The sequence below is a fragment of the Cricetulus griseus genome, chromosome 8 (genome assembly GCF_003668045.3).
Source record: "Cricetulus griseus strain 17A/GY chromosome 8, alternate assembly CriGri-PICRH-1.0, whole genome shotgun sequence".
Taxonomy (NCBI): Eukaryota; Metazoa; Chordata; class Mammalia; order Rodentia; family Cricetidae; genus Cricetulus; species Cricetulus griseus.
This window is the reverse complement of record NC_048601.1, coordinates 21,483,425-21,505,020: the sequence shown is the minus strand read 5'-3', so window position 1 is coordinate 21,505,020 and position 21,596 is coordinate 21,483,425. Positions and strand designations below refer to the sequence as shown.

At 52.3% G+C, this 21,596-nt stretch overlaps 2 protein-coding genes across 2 annotated transcripts; both read right to left on the bottom strand.

Annotated features, from left to right (window-relative positions):
- Positions 1 to 228: 228 nt before the first annotated feature.
- Lag3 (lymphocyte activating 3) lies at positions 229 to 7,988 on the bottom strand. Its single transcript, XM_027428263.2, has 8 exons — positions 7,480 to 7,988; positions 7,110 to 7,257; positions 6,468 to 6,760; positions 5,601 to 5,864; positions 4,824 to 5,099; positions 1,150 to 1,386; positions 749 to 879; positions 229 to 471 (listed from the first exon to the last, which is right to left on the bottom strand). Exons 1-8 carry the CDS (start codon positions 7,535 to 7,537, stop codon positions 295 to 297), a joined length of 1,584 nt encoding a protein of 527 aa, XP_027284064.1. The 5' UTR covers positions 7,538 to 7,988; the 3' UTR covers positions 229 to 294.
- A 1,592-nt stretch (positions 7,989 to 9,580) lies between these two features.
- On the bottom strand, positions 9,581 to 15,773 carry LOC113836941 (enhancer of polycomb-like protein 1). Its single transcript, XM_027428400.1, has 6 exons — positions 15,726 to 15,773; positions 13,534 to 14,214; positions 10,786 to 10,857; positions 10,525 to 10,603; positions 10,299 to 10,360; positions 9,581 to 10,131 (listed from the first exon to the last, which is right to left on the bottom strand). The coding sequence occupies exons 1-6, from the start codon at positions 15,771 to 15,773 to the stop codon at positions 10,081 to 10,083; spliced, it is 993 nt and encodes a 330-aa protein (XP_027284201.1). The 3' UTR covers positions 9,581 to 10,080.
- Between the last annotated feature and the right edge of the window lie 5,823 nt (positions 15,774 to 21,596).

Below are 21,596 nucleotides of genomic sequence, written 5' to 3'. Positions count from 1 at the left end.
AGCTAAGAAGTGAGGGATCTCTGGAGCTTCGGTGGGGGGAAAAAAAGGATTACTCGGGAGAAAGGGAGCAACAGAGAAAGAGAAACAAAGAGGCAAGCAACAGAAAAGGGAATGAGGAGAAAAACTGGCTGGAGAAAGTAGGTTGGGAGGCTGGAGTGGGAGAAGGGAGCCCCCAGTGGCTGGGAGAGACAGGAACCGTCCTTGGACAAGAAAGAGTCGCACTCCAGCTTGCTGCTGACAGGGGGTTTATTCCGAACCGAGCTGCTGAGCTCTGCTGGCTGCCTGGGCTCTGGGTCAGAGCTGCCTGGGCTCTGGCTCCAGCTGTGGCTCCTGCTCCCGTTCCGGCTCCGGCTCGGGCTCGGGCTCCTGTTCCATCTCTGTCTCCAGTTCTCGCTCCAGCTCCTCTGTCTTACTGGGAGCCGGAGGTGGGTGGATCCTATTCTCTAAGGCGGAAAACCTTCTCCATAGCCACTGTGGGGAAAGATGGAGACAGCAGTGGAGGACAACGGAGGGGAGAATGAAGGAGGAAGGAAAAAGAACGAATACTGAGTCCTACTGCTTTCTTTCCAGCCTTCCCCATCTGGCCCAGGGCGTTCTTTTAGCCTCTTTAAACTCCCCAGCTACAAGGCATTCCCAGTACAAAGGCTCTGGGAGCATACTCAGAATTCACTATCGTTTTCTTCATCGAGGAAGGGGTCTCACACAGCATTCTGAAGTCTGAGGAGAGGGAGCTCTGTCCCTGGCTCACCTGTCTTCTCCATAGGTGAAATCCAAAGATCCCAGTCACCAAAAGGAACAGTGAGAAGGTACCAAGGATGAGAAGGAGAAAGAGATGGCCTCCTTTAAGGTCACCTGAGATTCTCCTTGCACTCCGGGCACCTATGAAGGAAGCACAGGATCAGACATAGGGTCGGGGGCTGAAGAAGGACACCCTGCTACACCCTCCTCCTTTACAGATACAATGAGGTCAGAGAGTTTAAGGGACTTGTCCAGGATCATTCTGCTAGTGAGTGACAGAAATAGGTCAGGCCTAGAGAGCTTGAAGTCAGGTCCCTGACTGGGAAGGAGAAGAGGTGGGGGTAGAGGGTTTGGAAGACAACCAAGGTGACTGCTGTGGAGTTGGGGCCATGGCATTTTAGAGCCTCAGACCTGGGCCAGACTCTGCAATGTGCACTGCTACTCCAAGAAGCTTCTGCCCCTGATACAGCTGGCATTGCCAAGACTCGGAAAGGAACCTGGCCTCCTGCATCTCCAACCTGGGGCCTGGAGAACTCCTGGATGGATTGTTCAAGGGGCGCCACACAAATCTTTCTTGTCCAGATGCTGGGGTTACCTCACACGTCAGCGTCCCCCGGGAGCCAGGTAACCTCAAGGATTGATGAGTCACTGAAAAATTAGAAGGAAGAGCTCCCATGGGGGTCTTGACCCCTTGAATGTTATCAAAGTTGTAATGCCATATCTCTGTCACCTATTTGCATTGGAGATCTGGCTGGCAAAACCTCAGGGGGAAGAGAGCATAAGTCATGAATAAATTCATCTTTGGTTTTGTTGTGTGTTTTTGAGATAGGGTCTCATGTAGCTCAAGCTGGCCTTGAACTTACTATGGAGCCAAAGATAACCTGGAACTCCAGATCCTTCTGCCTCCATCCCGTAAGTACTGGGATCACAGGGGTGTCCCAGCTGGCCATGGGAATCTTAAAACAATGCTCTAGTTTGATTGTTTCCCCTACTCAAAATGTTCCCAACCCTTCAAGACACCATATAAACTCCAACTGGTACTGAAGACCACATGTAAAATTTGCATGCCGGGGGTGTACCTCAGTTGGCAGGAAGCTGCCCTAAAGTGTATGAGTCCCTGGGTCCAGTCCCCAGCACCACATAAACTGGGTGTAGACACGAGAAAATCAGAGGTTAAAGATCCAGTACACATTGAATTCAAGGTCAGCCTGAGCTATGTGAGACCTTGTTTTTAAAAGAAAATAAGATTGGAGAGATGGCTCAGTGATTAAGAGTACTTGCTGTTCTTCCAGAAGACCTAGGTTTGATTCCCAACACCCACTTGGTAGCTCACAATCTTGTCTGCAATTCCAGATCTAGGGGACTGATACCCTCTTCTGTTTTTGTGGGCACTAGCCACAGATGTACAAGCCTGAAAAATACCCATTTACCTTTTTGTTTTGTTTTGTTTGAGACATGGTTTCTCTATATCACAGCCCTGGCCTCAAACTCACAGAGCTCTGTCTGTCTCTGCCTCCAGAGTGCTAGGATTAAAGTCTTGCACAACTACAACCCACCCACCCCCACCCCCGCCTTTTTGTTTTGTTTTTTGAGTCAGGGTTTCTCTGGATAGCCCAAGATATCTTAGAACTTGCTCTGTTCTATAAACCAAGCTGGCCTCAAATGCCGAGATCTGCCTGCCTCTGCCTCCTGAGTGCTGGGATTAAAGGCGTGCGCCACTATCACCCAGTTTTATAAAATACACTTTCAAATAAAATAAAAAGGGAGAGATGGTTCAGAGCTGACTAAGTCATCAGAGTTTACTGTGCTTCCTTCCAAAGGACCCATGTTCAGTTCACAGTACCCACGCCTGGCAGCTCACAATCAACTGTAATGCTAGAGCCAGGGGGTCCAACACTTTCTCCTCATCTCCTTGGATAACCCATGAGCACACACTCACTCACACAGAAACACATACACACAAGCTTATTCTCTTCTAAAATGCTCAGTAGGCCCCACAACTTCCCTGCCTGCCACACAGCTTTGAGGTACCTGGGTGAACTTCATGTTCCTGAATGTTTACAGAACAAGTAAACCAGCGGATTGATTTTCGAGCAGAGCATGCTCAAAGTTAACTAGAAACGGGGTGGTAGTAGACAAATGGTAAAGGGCCTTGACCCTGCTGAGCACGGCAAAACTGGGGGACCTGGTGACACAGACACCCAAGTTTCAAGTTTAAACCCTGATTTGAGCATTTCCCAGCGGTGCGACCTTGAGACCACTCCTTCTCTGTAAAGCGGGAGTGACAGTGTCTAGCCCACTGAGTAGCTGAACACAGCTGACCTTTTAGAAGACACTGGAGGGCTGGTGATAGTTTATCTTAGATGATAGAGATACCTGGCACCATGAAGGCCAGGGTTCAATTCCCAACATCTCATAAATTGGGTTTGGTGGCTGTCTGTCTAGCACTTGGGAGGTGGCTGCAGGAGAATTAGAAATTCAAGACCACCCTTCACTATGTAGTGAGTTTTAGGCCAACCTGGGATACATCAGACTGTGTCAAAAATAAAAAAAGGTAGTGAGGAAGAGGGGGACATCAGAGGTCAGGCATGGTGGGTCACACTGTAATCCCAGCACTTGGAGGTAGAGGCAGAAAGATCACAACTTCAGGAGTTCAAAGTCAACCTCAGAGCCTCAGATATTTAGCCAGCAAGACTCTGGCCATTTACACTGGTCAGGAGAATGGGTGGCTTTGAGAACGGACTGGATATGGCAAAGCAGGTTTAGGGATGTGTGGAATTCCAATGGATTTACTAACAGGCTGAGTAAGCAAAAAGACTGAAGGGAGAAGATGAGGTTCCCAGTGAAGCTGAGGGGTAGAGTCAACACAGTACCTAGACAGAGTTATAGAAAAGGCACGTAGGATTCAGGGCTAACATTCTAGAGATATGTTGCTTGTTAGTTCGCTTACTTAGTCATGTAATCAACATTTGTTTGTTTTGAGACAGGATCTCAAGTAGCCCAGGCTGGTCTGGAACTCACTTCTGTACTTGAATTCCTGATCCTCCCGCAAAGTGCTGGGATTACAGCAGTGTCTCACCAGTGACTAAGCGCCTCCTGTGCGGTTATTGGCCACAGGTGAATACCGCCGACACAGCTAATTATCATGGCTCACAGCTACCAATCAATGAACACATACTTTCTGATTTTTTTTTTTTTGCCTGTTTTTGTTTTTATATTGTCTTGGAAAACCCTTACAAATATTTACTGACAAGGGACTGATTTATTAGCCCCTTCCAAATCCAGGTCAACTCCCACAACTTTAACCAATCCCCAGACCAAGCAAACAAGGATTTGAGAATACATGCTGCCTCCTCTGAGCTTTTATCATCTGTTTCTAACTTTTCAGACCTCCCGCCAATTCAGAGTAGGGGAGTCCCTTAGAGAAGAAGTGGGATTTTTATTTTGTGACTCAAGGGGAGATTTTCAGTTTCAGTTTTGTTTTTTGTTTTGTTTTATCATTGGGGTGAAGGAAAAAAAAAAAAAAACAGCCCATAAATCCGGCATGGTAGTGCATGCCTTTAATCCCAGCGCTTGTCGGACCTCCAAGTGTGGCCAGGGATACACAGAGAAACCCTGTCTCGAAAAGGAAAAACAAAACAAAAACAAAAACAACCAGCCCATAATTTGACAGACACAGTAGTACTTGTCTGTAATCCCAACATTTGGGAAGTGGAAGGAGGATCAGGAGTTGAAGACCATCCTAAGATACAGCAGCCTGGGCCACATGAGAAAGGCACCTGCCATGCAAACCTGGAATCCCAAATCCAATCCCTATAATTCAAAGAAAGGTGGGTGGAAAGGACTAACTCCAAAGTTGTTCTGTGACCTCCATGTGTGCTGAGAAACATACACCCATCATATTCATATTCTCTCTCTCTCTCTCTCTCTCTCTCTCTCTGTCTCTCATAAAAATTATAAAGAAGTTACAGCTTGAGTCGATTGACCCATCATGGAGTACATATGTACAGCCCCTGACCAACCAACACTCCCACCCTGCTCTCTCCCCTGGAATGGAAGCTATTCCTTTCCCACCTGTGGCTGACCTGTGATGACTGCCAAAGTGACAATGGCACTGAGCTGCTGCCCCTGCAGATGGATGCTACAGGTGTAGGTTCCAGCCTGCGCCAGACTCACAGCCTCAAGTTGAAGGGTAAAACTGCCATTCTTTCCGGTCACCAGGTGCTTGGGGCCTCCCCCAGGAGGAGTCCACTTGGCAATGAGTGAAGAAGAGGTCCCCACACCCGGGGGCAAGTGACAAGGCAGCTCAACCCTAGAACCTGCAGCAGCATACACTGTCAAAGGAGCCAGGGGCTCAAGACCTGGAAAAGGAAAAGCCAAGATCAATGCCCAGGGGTGGTTACGCAGTGCAATAGAGGGCAGGAATTTCGAGGAAGGAAGGAAAGAAGGAAGGAAGGGAGGGAGGGAGGGAGGGAGGGAGGGAGGGAGGAAGGAAGGAAGGAAGGAAGGAAGGAAGGAAGGAAGGAAGATAGGCAGGCCAGGCAGGCAGAGGGTGAAGGAGGTACTTTGGCTGTAACACAAAGAAACAGAATGAAGCAGACAGACCAGGGAAACTGGAAAACCCATGCTGTGTTGAGCCAGCAGGAGACCAAAGGCTATCAGGATAGACAGCTAATGGACAAACTACAGTGAGAGGTGGCAGCTAAGACTCCCACAGAGGAAAGGCATGCCACACTGAGACACCCCAATCTGAAGTGACCCTGCAGCTGAGAACCTGCTTGGGGGGATGCATGAGTCAGGCGAGGGGGGGGCAGGAAGGGGGTGGGTTGTGGTCAAGAGTAATGACGGCTTGGGAGAGTTACCCAGAACCTTGAGGTTGTATGTCATGGAGACATTGAAGCCATCTCTGTAGGTGAGGACGCAGCCCCAGGTTCCGGAGTCCAGGGGACTGACTTGGGGGAGAAAGAGGAAACCTTCAGCTAAGTAATGATGGGGAGACTTCTGGACAGGAACTCGGCTCTGGCCCTGGAACCAGTGCACAGAGACTGGGCGGTCAGGACGACTGAAGGAGCAGTTCAAAATGACCCAATCAGACGGCCTGAGGGGTCCCGAGGGACTGGCAGTCACTGTGAGGAAGTAAAAAAGGACCGATGAGTCGACTAGATGGAAACCCTTTTGTCAATGCAGCCAGCCAAACCAAGCTGAGAACTCATGGACACAGGGACATTGTGTTCCGATTCTCCATACAGTCGGTCTCCCTTTCCAACTCAGTGTTTGATGCTGCTTAACAAGGATCTCCAAGAGACCTGGGACTCCTCTCCACTATCTCCTGCCTCCACTTTACTTGGTCTGTTTTTGGGGGACACCTTGCCTGAGGATGAGCTACGGATGTCATAAATGAATCACTCTAGACCCCCGAAGTAAAGGTGCTGCCCTCCCACCTCTACCTCCACCAGGGAGGGCACTCCGGCTGTAGGTGGGGGTAAGGGACCCGGGGTGTGTGACACAATTCCTCCGTAGCCCCCCTCACCCCCGCCTAGAGGCAGGCATTTCGGGAGGGGCACTTTCCACCCTGCCATCAAGCGGCCACCCCTTCTTGAACACTTCTGGAGGCCCACAGGCGGGGTCTAAGGCACCACCCTTGCCACAGCTCTTCCTGCCTCTGCCTCTGCCTCGGGGCGACAGGGACCAGCTTCCCAGCCCCTCTCCCTTTGTCCCGCCCCACCTACTCGAGGCCTGGCCGATGCGCAGGCGGAGATGGCACGAGAGGGTGCGGTCCGGGAAGCGCACCGCGGCGTGGTACTCGCCAGCGTCGGCGCGCAGGGCTGGACGCAACCACAGCGAGAAGTCCCCGCGCTGGAGGCCGCGCTCCTCCAGCTGCACGCGGGGATGCAGGGGCAGCCTCCCGCTGCGCAGGCCTCCTGGAGCCATGCTCAGCACCGTGTAACGACGGGGTGCCGGGCTCCCGGGCGAGGGCATCCCCTTGAGATGGTCAAGGACAGAGGTGGGAGCGGGTTGGCCACTGGTGGAGGGCAGGAAGAACAGGACTGAGAAATTCCGGGGCAATTTGAAAAAGCCATAAGGAAGATGCACTCCAAACACTCTAAGGATAAGGCAACCGGCCTAAGAGAGCGCTTGACCATTTGCAGTCTCCCCCCTCCACCCCTGTCCCCACTTCCAACTGCTACTGGAGAGGTCGCCGACTATGGACCTCAGGTTGCAGAGAAGTCACAGGAAGGCTGTGTGAGGAAACTGAGCTGCTGGCTTCAGAGGGACACACAGAGGGGACAAAACTGGCTTGGATGGGGTTTTATCAGAATGCCATTAAAACCGAATTGGGAGGATCCGTTGCCCAACTTTGGGGTGCATACCCATCTGGTTGATGCTGCCAAGTGACCCATACTCTTCGCAGAAGGTTGGGATTCTGGTGGGGGAGTTGGGGGCTGCAAGGAAGATGGACAGGAGCCCCCTCCTGGGCCCACACCACGGAGTCCTCTTTCCCAGTCTCTGAAGCCACGACTAGTGAAGCAAAAGAGAGGCCAAGGGCTATGAGCCAAAGATTTGAAAATAGAGAAAAGGCCTTGAGGTTCCCAAGACAGAAACATCATTCCTCGACTGGGAGACTGAGGCAGCTTTGGGATTGGAAGGACTGCCCCTTAAAAAAGGCATTAGAAGACCACCACAGAACTAGACACAGGTCATAGAGGTCCCCTGCTGGCTTCTCCTCAACTCCCGTCTTACCTGGATCTTCCCACAGCAGTCTCAGAAGCAATAGGCCTAGGAGCAGAGCCTGGCTCATCTCCTCTATGGCCTGGGCCTCCCCAGCTCTCCAAGGGAGGTCAGAAAGGGGTCCTGGGAGGGGAAAAAAAAAGTGTTCTACAGGAGGGAGGAAAGGCAGAGAAAGAATGTAAAGAGGATCACCAGGAGGGGGTTGTCTGGAGAGACAGCAGGAGGACCAAAGACCAGAAGTTGGAGAGCAAAAATAGCAGGCTAGATGGGGGTGGTGGGGAGACACACCCCTGGGGCCGGGGGCAGAGAGCAGAGTGGAGACAAGGCCACTGAGTGAGCTGGGATGCTGATCTGCGGCCCTGGCCCAGGCCTTCCCTTCCACCTTCCCCACTTCCCCTCCCCACCGCCCGCCCCCCAGCCCAGGGCTCTGGGTTTCGATTCGCAGTGGAAAGAGTGAGGGGGCCGGGGGCCGATTCCCAGCAGGGCCCTCAGTGTCTGTTGTGGCGCTCCCCTTGTTTACTTCCTCCGACTCGGGTCTCCCCACCGCCCCCTCTTCATCTCTCCCCCCCCCCCAGTCCTCTCCCCTCCCCTCTTGGGTTCTCTGCTAAGCTCGTCTGCCTAGAATGACAGCTGTAACTCTAAGCTGCCTCCTATGTCCCCACAGTCACACTTTCTTCTTGGCAAATCTTTCCCATTAACTTCCAAGAACTGCCCCCGAGAGGACTGCCTGCCTAGCCTCAGCATCTCCTGGACAGGTACACAGGAAATGTCACCATACCACAAGTTAGCAGGTCTGAGGAAGGGCTTGGTGGCAGAGGATAGTAGCTACATGGTGTCAATCTTCACTCTATGCTACTTATAGTATGACACATTTTCCATAAAGCAACTTGTGAAAATACAATGAGGAAACTGAGGCCCACAGGCACTAAACAGCTTGTCAAGGTTAGGGGGCATGCCCTAGTCCTAACCCTGTTTGCATCCTGTAGTGGCTTTTCATCTTCTAGAAGAGGATAATGATGGTATACTTGTTTTAAAGATTTATTTCTACTGACATGAACGCTGCCTGTGTATGAATGCCCAGAGGCCTGAAGAGGGTGGTGCATTCCTTGGAACTACAGTTACAGGTGGCTTGTGAGCTGCCCAATCTAGATGCTGGAAACCAAACTCGGGTCTTCTGAAAGAGCAGCAAGTACTAGTAACTGATGAGTTCATCAGATAGTTATCTCTCCTGATGATAGGATACTTTACCATCTTCAAAGTCCCCCCCACACACACCTAAAGACTCTGTGCTGAAAAATGAAGGCAGGGGTTTATAGAGATGGAATAATGCAGAAATCTTGTAGCAGAGCAAACTCAAGAATAACTGAGGAGTCAAGAGAGGTGGCACGTAACTGTAATCCTATATTTTGGAAGGTGGGGGGAGGGATGAAATGAGTATCAGGCTTGCCTGGGCTACCTAGTGAATTTAGAGACATCGTGGGCTGTAAGCTGTTCCTTGTGTCAACACCACCAACAACAAAAGACCTCTATCTCAGCACCCAGAAGGCAGAGGCAGGCAGTTCTCTGTGAATTTGGAGCCAGCCAGGACTGTACAGTGAGACTGTCTTGAAACAATGGGATCTGACTCCTGCTCCCCAGCTCAGCCCAGCTGAGAACATCAGAGGACATGTGACAAGGAGACAGACTTGATAAGCAACTCTGCAGTCCTCCCTTGCTTAAGAGGACTCTGCTCCCCACATGTCAAAACACGTCCATGCTTGGTAGTTCTTTCCAAAACCTTAGCCGAGCAGACTCAAGCCTACCAGTCTCTTCCACTTTGGGGCGGGACTTCCTGTTTCTAGACTTTCTATCTGCCTGGTTCAGCACAACGGGGGCTGGTAGCTTTCCACTGGGCTCAGCAGTGTCTAGATCTTGTGTGGGTTCACGTGCTAGTGTGCATTACTGAGGAGCATCCCCAGGAACCCAGAACACAAGTCAGCTCCCAGAGGCAGACCTGGGTTCCCAGTCCACCCCTGGAGGTCTCATCGTGTCTCCTATGATCTGGTTATGAGGTCAGCCACCCTTTCTCTACCCTTTCAGGATCTGACCGGACTCTGGGAAATCAGGAGACAGGTTAAAAACAGAAGCGCGACCGTTTCTTTATTAAATTATACAAAAAGGGGAGGGGGGCAGCTTCGGGGCTTGGCCCCAACCCCGGCCCCACCCCGGCCTGGCGCTGTCTGAGAGGAGGGAATCTGAGGGAGACCCAGGGATCAGGCAGGAGAAAGAAGGGCAGGCTGAGAGGCTGGGGTGCCGAGGGTAAGGAGAGGCTTTCCAAGGACCGGGACACATGGGATGGTGAGGGAGGCAGGGAAGAACAAGGAAAGCAGGGGGGCAAAGTGAGGGCTGGCGGGGGAGCTCAGGTGAGTGGATCAGGAGCTGCAACGACGGCAGTGAGGGCGGAGGAGCAGTGTCTGGAGAGATGGAGACGAGAGACTGGGCGGAAGGACAAGGGTCACAGCTCTGGGGCAGGGCCAGAGCAGGGAGCCAGGAGAAGGGGGGCTGTACTTGTGTGTTCCTGCCCCACCTCCAGGACCTGAGGGGCCTCCCATCCCCAAGCCCACTGGCAGGGGCTCATGCCGACGCCCCATTTTCTGTCTTCTGCCTCTTGGGATCTGCTTCATCCTGTGGAAAGGATAAAAGCTGAGGTAGCTGTGTGAAGGAGACCACCCCTGCTCCTGCTGGTCCTGCTCCAGCCCCTGCCTGTGCCACAAGGACCTGGGTCCAAATCCAAGGGGCACCCAGCCCCTGCTATATTCTTGACAGTCCCTCAGGTCCCGACCCAGTCAAACCTCCTCTTCAGCAGTTCTCTTCCGCACAGGGCCTTCATCCTCCTCCTCCTCCTCTTCCTCATCTGAGGAGCCAGAAACAAGTCATTGGGGAAGGATGGGAGGCTCCGGGCACAGACCCACAGTGACCCAAAGGTTACCCTCAGCCTGGCTTCTGTCTTCAACTGCTCCCTCACTCTGCTCCTTTGAGCCCCAACCTTCCCAGCCCAGCCTTCCTGCCCCTCCCTACCTTCTTCATCCCCCTCATCATCATCCTCGCCATCCTCAGCAGTTTCTTCTTCCTCCTCCTCAGCTCCGTTCTCCTCCTCCTGTGGGGATCAAGACAGGGAGCCCTGTCAGGATGGCTGTGTTGCCACTCACTGGATGATGGAAGGACTCAGGGAAGGAATGAGGAGAGATCAAGAGAAAGGCAGGACCCCAACACCCCCAGGAAGGTAGGAGCGAGGGAGGAAGGATGTTGGGGCAAATGGAATCTGTCTCCATCCATTACCTCCACTACTTCTTTCTTCCGTTCTTTCCGGCCAGCCTTCTCCTCCACTTTCTCCTTCTTTTCCTTCAGGTCCTGTAAGGCAGAAGGTCACCTTTCTCTCAGCACTAATGATGCAGCCCTCGAGTACCCCAGCCTGTTTCTCCAACTCTGCAGCTAGGTCAAAGGTGTTGAGTGATGGTGGCCACAGCCTAAGGTGCAACAGACGTAGTCCTCAGGCCCTTGAATTTGGGTCATTACTGGCTGATGGCAGAGACCTCCTACCGCAAGACCCAAGGGGAGTGGGAAAGCGATGATAAAAGGGGAGCAAGCAGCCAAGAGTAGCTGAGGCGCCCACCCCATCAAGTTCTTCCAAACCTCCCCTGGCCCTAAGACTTCAGCTCCACAAAGCAAATCCCCCATCTGCTGGCAGCCTCGATGCCCCACCCCCTACACCCTCTCTGCTTGCCCTGCTCTGCCTTTTGTCTACCTCAGGGGCCTTTGCCTAAGTACTCTCTCCCCTGGGCATCCTCCCAGCTTCCCCTTCAGCTTCTAAGGCCTTTGTTTCCCTGTCTGTGTCTCCCTAATCCTCCTGTTCCTACTTGGCCGAACAGCACAGGGACGTGAAGATCACCCTAGCCTATTCCCACATCCGTTCCTAAACCCAGCGACAGTGTGCCCTCCTCTTCCCTACCATGGGATATGGACTGGGATGGCGGAAGAGGAGAAATGGCCATTTTCAGTGGAAATAAAGGTAAAGTCTGCTAAAAGAAACATTCAGAGGAAGGAGAAAGCACGGCGAATAATGTCTGTGCCTGGATGGGATGGGGGAGTTACCTGTCCAGAGGCCCCTCCCACCAGGCTGTCTTTCCCCTCCATTCCAAGATCCCAGCATTGCTGGAAGCCCTGTTCTATCCGACAGAGGAGATGCGCCTGTGGGTGAGCCCCTCTGGGCATCCCGGCCTCCCTATGCCATGTAGACTCTACTTTTCTGCCTATCACACTCCCTGGCAGGTGCACATTCTCCTATGCTCTTATCTAATGTCCGTGTCCAACTCTACGTGCAGGATCCCAAGTGGGTTAGAGTTTTCCTAAGTAGATCACCCCAGAAGGATGTGTCCTTTCTAGAACAAGACCGGGTAGAAGAGGGACTTGGTGCCAAACGACTGGCCTGGAGACACTCGGCTCTGTTCTCCCTTTTGGAGAACTTGACCCTCTCACTCCAGGCAGGTTTCTTCTTATTCTGCTTTGTTGTCATTTCTGTCACATGGTGGGTCTGGGCTTGTACTACCAGGTGAGCTTTTCCTTACATCCTAGCCCAGGCAGTTTAGCTGGAGTCAGGCCCTGGCGTGAGTTTCCCATCGCAGTTGACGGAGGGGTAAGGGGAAGGGAGGGAGAATACCAGGGACCGAAGTCCACAGGGCTGGCCCCTCTCCTCCTGGGTCCTGTCCTTCTGGTCACTGTCCTTCCATGATCTCTGTGCCAGGGGGGTATGTGACCTGCCCAGTGCTAAGCAGCTCTCTGGCCTCTACACGGGTACACAAGCTCACGCAAGCTAACACCAACTCACACATCTACAGGGGAGCGCCCACGCGCTCTGGAGACACATGGCCCAATGTTTGGGCATTCTGGCACAGTCTTACAGGAGCACAGTGTAGCCACTCGGCACTCACAAAGCGGCGACATGCCTCCGGAACATCTCAGTCTCCACAAGCACACATGTAACTCACACGGGCAGTCCCACACACTCGCTGGATCTCAGACATACAAAGACGCCTACTCAGTGAAGTCACATGCCGCCGCGCAACCCACCGGAGGGCCACACAGGCACACCTTGCCAGATCTCACACGGCCCCCCTCTCCCACTGCCTTTCACGCCATTAGACTCCCCCCTTCTACCTGAGCCTCCAGAACTATACAGCCCACCCCAAAAAAGGCTAGGCTCCCAGCCCCCAAGCCTGGCCGCATTAATTTCCCTAAGCGACACTCCACAGTTTCCCTGGGGAAATTAGAGGAAGGCTGGAAGACAGACAAGGGCAAACGGATGAGGCCGGGAAAGGCAGCTGCTGCGAGCAAAGGCGGCTTGACGTATGGTCAAGCGATGCTGAGTTTCGGCTTTTTTCGAAGGCTATTATTCTCTCCACCTTTCTGATTTCTTAGGAATTCTACACGAGGGGAGGCGATAAAAATGAAAACTGGAAGTCGGTGGTGGAGGGAGGGAGGGAGGGAGGGAGGGGAGGATGGGCAGAAAGAGGGTGCAGGAGAGGCGCAGCCCTCCGGGATCGCGCACAGACGGTCGGGCCGCGAGGGGAGGGGCCGAGGAGTAGCCTCCCCCGAGAGTCCTGTTTACACTCGAGGCTCCCAAACCGCTTAGCGGAGGAGAGGTGAGGTCATGGTGGAAAGAGGCCCGGAGCCGCGGCACGCACACCGGGCCCGGAAGGCGAGACGCGCCGCGCGCTCCGACGGGAGGGAGGGAGGGCGGGCGGACCGGGCCGCGACGGGCGCGGCGGGGCACGAGAGGGGTGGGGATGGCGGGGACGGGCGGCGAGGCCCGAGCCACCGCGCGCTGGGCCGCTAGAGGGGCGCTGGCGGCGCCGAGCGGGGCAGGCAGCGCCGGGCTCCGAGCGAGCGGGCGGAGGGGGGGAGGGCGCAGCGGGGTCCGTGGGGACCCGGCTCCGGGCCGCTCGGGGCCGTCGGGGGCGACCGGGCGCGAACGGCCGCGCCGATCCCGGGCCGCCCGGCTGCCGGGGCCGCCGCCGCCCCTGCCCGTACCTTGGCGCTCAGCTCGGCCGCTGCCTCCACGCTCTTCTCCGACATGGTGCCGGGGCCGGGGCTGGCGGGGAGCCGGGGTCCCGGGCCGAGACGGAGGGCCCTGGACGGCGGAGGGTGGCCGCGGCCGGAACTTGGCGCGGTGGCGGCGGCGGCAGCGGCAGCGACGGCCGCTCGGCAAGCTGGCTCTCTGCAAGAGGCGGCAGAGGCGCGCGGGGTGGGGCGGGGTGGGTCCCGAGCCGAGACCCGCAGGGCTGCGGCCGTCCGGAGGGCGGCGGCGGGCGGGCGAGCGGGAGGGTGATGCGGGCGGTGGCCGGCGCGCTCCGGTCGCGGTCGCTCGGTCTCGCTCGCCGCCCCCGCACCAGCAGAGCTGCCGCCGACCAGCCGCTGCCGCCCCCGGGAAGGGAACCCGCTTTTAAGGCGGCGCTGCCCGACGGGAGGGGCTTCCCAGGGGTGGGGCAGGCGGGAGCGGGGAGGAGAGGAGAGGGGAGGGGGATGAAAGAGGAGGTTGGAGAGGTGGGGATAGGAGGATGAAAGCGAAGGGCGGGAGAGCGAGAGGGGCGGGAGGAAGGACGGGACCAGGAGGGGGAATGGAGAGACTGACGGCTCGGGAGAGAGCCGAGTGGGGCGAGGAGGTGGGAAGGGGTGGGGTTCCAGCGGGGAGACACCGCTCCAAATGCCAGCCTACTGCCTGCGAGCTGGAGTCTGGCTCCTGGGGGCGTGCTGGAGAGGTGGCCAGACTCCTGCTGACCTCAAAGCCCTGAGATTTTGCTAAAGGGAGGAGAGGGGTGGGGGGCGTTGGGTGGAGAGGCTGGGCAGGTATTTGAGAAACCAAAAGCTGGAAGAAGAGGAAGAAGGCCAAGGAGCCACTTCCCTTTCTCGCTCTTGTCCGCTTTCTCCAGGTGGCCTTGAGGAGGACAGGGAGAGTGCAAAGGACAGCCTGGGCCTTTCATCGGCTGGACCTGGCATTTGTGGGCCTTGGCGGGTTCCTTCCCGTCCGTTTCCTTGATCTGAGGGGTGTCAGAGGCCTCTGGTCTCCTCGTGTGCCTCTTTATTCTTACTTGACTCATGGCTCACTTCACTTTTATTTGCCAGGTCCTCCTGTTTCTCTTCAACTCCCTTCTTTCTTACAGTCCAAGACCTCTCTCCCTTCGAACCATTAAATCTCATTCCTTCTGCTGCGTGCTTGCGTGCGTCTCTCTGTTTTCCCCAGGCAACACCGTTGTCTTACCTGACTCAGTCACCTGGCCCTACACACTTAGCTCATTTCCCACTCTCTGCCCTTTTGCTGTTCTCCCTGCTGCCGTCTTCCCCGGCCTTTCTGTGTTCTCATGGCCTTCTTTGCAAACACCTGGAGTTCCAGCCACACCCTATTGCACACGTCTTCAGCTCCTCACACCTCAGGCTCAGCATCTGTGGACCATTTTGAGAACCTGGGATTTCAGAAGGGGTCAGGGGCTGGGATATGGATTTGAGGTCAGAAATACGGTGATAATAGAGGGCTGGGCTCTGGGAAAAGATTGTCTTTGGTGTGTGGTTGTGTGTACATGTTCGTATTTGTCTTTATCATTACTCTTCGCCTTTTCCCAAGCATTTGCATTTTCTTAATAAAGACATTTTGAGTCAGATGACCTATTCCAGCACTTGGGAGGCTGAGGCAGGAGGATTGCCGTTAGTTTGAAAGCATCCTGGGCAACACAGTGAGACATCTTGTCACCCTCATAAAAATTAGGGGAAAAAAATAGCCATTGTTGATCTCCACCGTCACTTAGCATGTGAGTGAGTCAACACACACACACACACCATCTTTTGGTCCCTTGTACACACCTCCTGGTTGCTCTGACTCTTTATTCAGTTTCTCCGTCTTGGTCTCATAAATCGGGGAGCCCCACCCTGGTTTTTTCCTGGCAGGATTCGGCCCACCTTTTCTCTGAGATCTTTCCATTTCCCCTTTTCAATGCGCTTCTCAGACTCGAGTGACTGATGTCTTTAGCGACCTCTCACCATATTCCATCTCTGTGTCCTCTCGGGCTTCATCTGTCCCCCCGCCCCCCAACTCCCCCCCCAGTCTCGCTCCCTCTGGGTTGGTCTCTTTCCTCTCCCGCCTTCTTTTTTTTTTTTTTTTTTTTTCCTTTGCCTTCTTACTCCACCTCCCAGCCCCGCCTGCTGTCTCGGACACCCTGCTGGGCTCTTACCCTGTTGCCCTGGTAACCGCCCTCAACTCCGGTCACCTCCACTCCCATCCCCCCCCTCCAATCACCGCCACCAACAACCTCCATCCACCTTCCTCCTATTTTTCCTGAAAACCAATAGAAACCCTGTTGCCAGGTGGAATGCTCATTTGAATCAGCCAATCCTGGATCCTAACTGCTCGCCCTGCCTTATAAGGGGATGTGCGGAGGGCCACTCCCCCCACTCCAGCCCTACTGGGGACGAGCCCCTCAACTGTCCTTTCTCTCCCGCTCAGGAAAGAGCTTGGGACCCTCTAGGTCACCCTGTCACATAGGGCCTGGTTTCCCGTTTCTCGAAATGGGGCCACCGGGGTTACCGGGAGGTGTGGGACGGACCCTGGGGAGTGGGCTGGACCGTGGGCTGGGCCTCACGGCTGGGGGTGGGAATGAGGTGTGATTAGGGAAGGGGAGGCGGAGGGAGCCGGGAATTTTGCCCAGGGAGGGGTGTCTGGGAGCCGAGGCAGCTGCAGTGGAAAATTCCAGGGAGATGGCGAGGCGGAGATTGGGAATCCTGCCCCAAGGCCCAAGGGAGTGCATGGAAATCTAAACGAGCTGGACTTTAGGGTCTGCAGGGGCCGGGGGAGATGCTACAGGGTGATAGGACCCGACCGCGTCTAAGTCCCCTCCTACACGGAGGGAGCACCTATTATCTTACCCATCTGCTTAGACCACAGGCCAGTCGCCTGGAGTTTGGCTTTATGAGGAAACAGCTGGGAGACTTGGGGTGAATTTGGAGGAAATGGGATGTTGAGAACCCACCAGGACAGGACGGTCCTTTAAGGTCTGTCTCTATGCCTCGCTCGGGTCAGTGGCGTTAAAGCCAACATTTGCTGCTTTCCGTGAAAGGACTTCTGAGGTCTGCCTATTCCTAGAATTCTGTTACTCTACAGTCCAATTGAGACATTTCCCACGAGTTGAAAAGGGGGGAAAAACTGTGCTTACACATTTTCTGAAAGTGGGAAAAAGGAGATCCCAGGTGAGAACAAGAAAGGCCAGAGCCCCTGGAAGCCATGACATCTGGCAGAGTTCCTGGAAGTTGGTTTTCAAGGTGTTCCCTTCTAATTGCTTCAAGCTCGTTCTTAGTGAAGTCCCTAGCTTCCTCTGTGTGTGTGTGTGTGTGTGTGTGTGTGTGTGTGTGTGTGTGTGTGAGTGAGAGAGAGAGAGAGAGAGAGAGAGAGAGAACACAACTGTGAGAATGGTTCTCTCCTTCCACCAGGTGAGTCCTGGAGATCAAACTCAGATCAGCACGCTTGGTGGGCAAATGACTTTACCTTCTCTCTGGCTTTTTTTCTTTTCTTTCTTGCTTTTTGGTTTTTCGAGACAAGGTTTCTCTAACTTTGGAGGCTGTCCTGGAACTCACTCTGTAGACCAGGCTGGCCTCGAACTCTGCCTCCTGAGTGCTGGGATTAAAGGTGTGTACCGCTACCAACCAACCAGCACTTTAACCTTTTATTTTTATTTTTTACTTTATGTATGTGGATGTTTTACCTGCATGTGTGTCTGTGTACTGCTTGTTCCTGGTTCCCCCAGGAGGCCAGAAGAGAGTGCCTGAAACCCTGTAACGGGAGTGTGAGCCTGGGTGCCGGGAATCGAATCCAGGGCCTTAGGAGGAGCAGTCGGTCATAACATCTGAGCCATCTCTCCAACTTTTTTTTTTTTTTTTTTTTTTTTTTTTTTTATGAGACAGAGTCTCACTATGTAACTGGCTGCCCTGGAGAATTTGCTATACAGACCAGGCTAGCCTCAGACAGAGATCTTCCTGCGTCTGCCTCTCCAATGCTGTGTGTGTATGGTACTTTCATGTTTGGGTGCCCTTGGGTTTCTAAAGAGGACTTGGGTTTCCTGAAGCTGGAGTTACTGACAGTTGAGAGCCACTGGACCTGGGTGCTGAGAATTGAACTTGGCTAGAGCTTCTGGTGCTCTTAACCACTGCGACATCTCTCCAGGCGCCTAACTTTCTCCTTTTTATTCAGTCCAGGACTCCAGCTCATGGAATGTCTTGAGTCCTACCTGTATCAGTGTTAAATAGATATATAAATACACACACACACACACACACACACACACACACACACACACACACACCTTTCACAGTGGGCTTGGTTGTGCATGGCTGTAATTCCCATACTTGAACAGTGGAGGACAGTAGTTAAAGGCTTGTCCAGGCTCCATACTGAGTTGGAGGTGAAGCCAGGGTGGCCTATGTAAGACTCCGTGTCAACAGACAAGCAAGCAAACAAGAAAAGTGACTTTCACAAAGCAGAGTGTGGGGGTGCCTCTGTGATTCCAACGTTTTGGAGCCTGAGGCAGGAAGAGTGCCTCAAATTCAGGGTCGGCTTGAACTATGTAGTGAATTCCATGCCATCTCTGGCAGAACCCTGTCTCCAGAAAATGATGAAAGAAATCACCTTCAGAACACAGTCACATGATGTGTAGAGAGTGAGTCTGGTTGTTTAATTGTCTAACCCACCATCAAAAGTCTACTCAGAAGTCTACTCAGATATAAGTCGATTTTAGCTGAAGAAATTTAAATGTCTATTGTACCTTCATATCAAGCTTAATTTTTGTTTTTTGTTTTGTTTTTAGACAGGGTCTCTCTACAGAGCCCTGGCTGTCCTGGAACTCATTAGGTAGACCAGGCTGGCCTCAAACTCGGAGATCTACCTGCCTCTGACTCCCAAATCCTGGGATTAAAGGTATGAACCACCATTGCTCAGCAATCCCAGCACTTTTTTTTTTTTTTTTTTTTGGTTTTTCGAGACAGGGTTTCTCTGTGGCTTTGGAGGCTGTCCTGGAACTAGCTCTTGTAGACCTGGCTGGTCTCGAACTCACAGAGATCCACCTGCCTCTGCCTCCCCAAGTGCTGGGATTAAAAGCGTGCGCCACCACCGCCCAGCTAATCTCAGCACTCTTAAATTGACTACTGGGATACAGGTCATGAATTACAAGATTATATCCCTTCTAAGCTGTACTTTTAAAAAAAATGTATTTATTTTTATTTTATGTTGTGTGTGTTTTGCCTGTACCACTTACTTGCCTGTAGTCCCACAGAGACCAGAAGGTTCCAGATCCCTTGAGACTGGAATTATAGGTGGTTATGAGCCATCCTGTGTGTGTGTTGGGAATGGAATTCAGGCCCACTAGAAGAGCAGCCACTGCCCCTCACCTCTGAGCCCTTCTTCAGCCCCTAGGCTGTACTTTGATGTGACAAGCTCTTGATCTGTAATCCTACTGGCAGGGATCATGTTATGTCTTTTTTTTTTTTTTTTAATGTGCTTTAGTGTTTTGCCCTAAGAAGTTTCAGGCCCCCTGAATCTGGAAAACCGGATATATGGACAGTTGTTAGCTGCCATGTGGGCACTGGGAGTTGAACCCAGGGATTCTGGATGATCAGAGCCATCTCTCTAGCCCCCATGGGAGCATGTCTTTTTTCATTCAGTTTTGTTCTCCACTTTGTACCACAGTCCTTAACAGCTACTAACAGGTCAATTAAACTTTATTGAAGTATAAAATTTATGTTTTTGTCCCTGTGTTTGCTAAGAATAGAATTTGAAGCCACAAGCGTCAGAAGATGTACCATTCAGGTATATCTCCAGCTTTTTTGTTTATTTTTTTGTTTTTGTTTTGAGATAGTCTCTTGTATTCCAGGCTGACCCCCAAGTTCGAATGTAGCAAGGATGACCTGGAGTTTCTGATGCTCACCCTCCATCTCCTGAGTGCTAGAATTATAGTGTACCACCAAGACCATTTTTATTCAGTACCGGGAACCGAACCCAGAACTCATGTGTGCTAGAAGAACTACACCACCAGCCTGATTTTTCTTTTTTTGAAGTAGGGTTTTGACATGTAGGCTGGGCTGTCCTTGAACTTTCTATGCAGCGAATTGCCTATATTTAGTCTGGCCTTGCACTAGGAGAATTTTAGAGCTTTTCTATTTCTTCCTGAACTTTCTCCCTGGCGAGGTATCGGTTTTACCATTGTACTTCAGAACCTTTGACTGGCTTTCATTTTGAGGCAGGGTCTGGCTAAATAGACCAGGGTGACCTCAAACTTTAGTGTTTGTTCTGTGCCAGCTTCCTGAGTGCTGGCGTTGCAGGCGTGTGCCACCAAGCCTTGCTCTTTGGTTGGTCGGTTTTTCTTACTCTCTTCTCTCTCCTTTACTTGTGCTCTTAGAAGAGCTGACTCTCTGCCATCCATTTTATTTTCTCCCTCATATTTACTATTCAAAATGCCTTTTCAGGATTTCAGAAAAATCTATAAGAAAGCATTTAGACAGGCGGTGGTGGTACACACCTTTGATCCCAGCACTCGGGAGGCAGAGGCAGGTGGATCTCTGTGAGTTCGAGGCCAGCCTGGTCTACAAGAGCGAGTTCCAGGACAGCTTCCAAAGCCACAGAGAAACCCTGTCTCAAAAAACCAAACAGAAAAAGAAAATATGGCTAGATCACAGGCTGGGGATGTTGTAAAGTGTTTTGCCTCTCATAAAGTCCTGAGTTGGACACTCATACTGCATAAACTAGGTGTGATAGCCCACAGGCTACTTAGAACTTGAGAGGGTCAGAAACTCAGAGTCATCCTTAGAGAGTGTGAGGCCAGCCTGACATACATGACTGACTGACTCTCTCTCTCTCTCTCTCAAAAAAAAAAAAGAAAAAGTAACAGAGTGGCTAGTTTCACTAAGAAATAAAGTGAATTATTTAACTTTTGCTATTTGCTTTTGCTCTGCAGAAAGTCAGACTTAGAGCCTAATACATGCTAATCAAGGCTCAGACCATTGCACTACACCATCAGCCCTATTTAAATAGCCATATGTGGCTAGCAGCAACCGTATTGGACACCGCAATCTCAGATCTCTATTTTAAGCTACCTCCTTAAAAAAAAAAAAAGACTTAACTTTAAATTATGTCTGTCTCTGTATGAATATGTGTGCATAAGTACAGGTGAGAGTTGGATCATTTTGAATTCCACTCTCTGAAAGCTCAGTATGTCCTCTTAACCACTGAGCCATCTATCCAGCTCCTTCCTTTTTTTTTTTTTTTTTTTCTTTTAATTTTTTAAGGAGCCTGCTGGGGATTGAACCCAGGGTTTTGTACATGCTAATCACATGCCTTAGTACTGAGCTATTAACCCAGCCTGCAGCCTGCCTCCTTGCCCACATCCAACCCTTGCAATTTGTAATTAGAATGTCAGAGAGCAACTGTGTCTGCTTAGGTATGTTTGTGTTTAGAGTTTTCGCACATTACACAGACCAGTAAAGAAAAAAAAAAGCAAAGGCTAGTGAAAATGGGACAAGGACTTACTTGGCCTAGCAAGCTGAAGACTAAAGAAAGAATAGTGAGGACAAGACGGTGATGGTTGATGGACTTGTGTAGGGTGTGTGCATTCTCCCGAGGCTGCTCCATCATGGATATCGGTTCAAGTTCCACCACCAAACCACAAAACTCAAACACTGGTGACTCCAAAGTTCCTAGCCCCAGCTTTATTCCCGAGGTCCAGACTTACAAATTCAGCTCCTTTCCCTCTCTCCCGTGGGCTCCACAGAGCCTCACAGTACCAGGGTCCAGCAGAAGTCTCCCCGAGTTTCCTCTCTGGCTGCTGCTACTTCCCTCAGTGCAAGCATCCACCAAAGGGGCCACACTCTAGACCTTGTATTGCCTTTCCTTTCCTGGATTCTTGAGTGCTACCTCCACACCCCTGACCTGCCCCTCCTGTTCAGAGACTTAACATCAAATGACATTTAAGCTTTAGCACCTCATGATTGTCAACAGTGAGTTAAGGGGGGTTTGCATCTTCACACCTACCTTGCTTTCCCTATTTCCATACCTGCTGTATTGT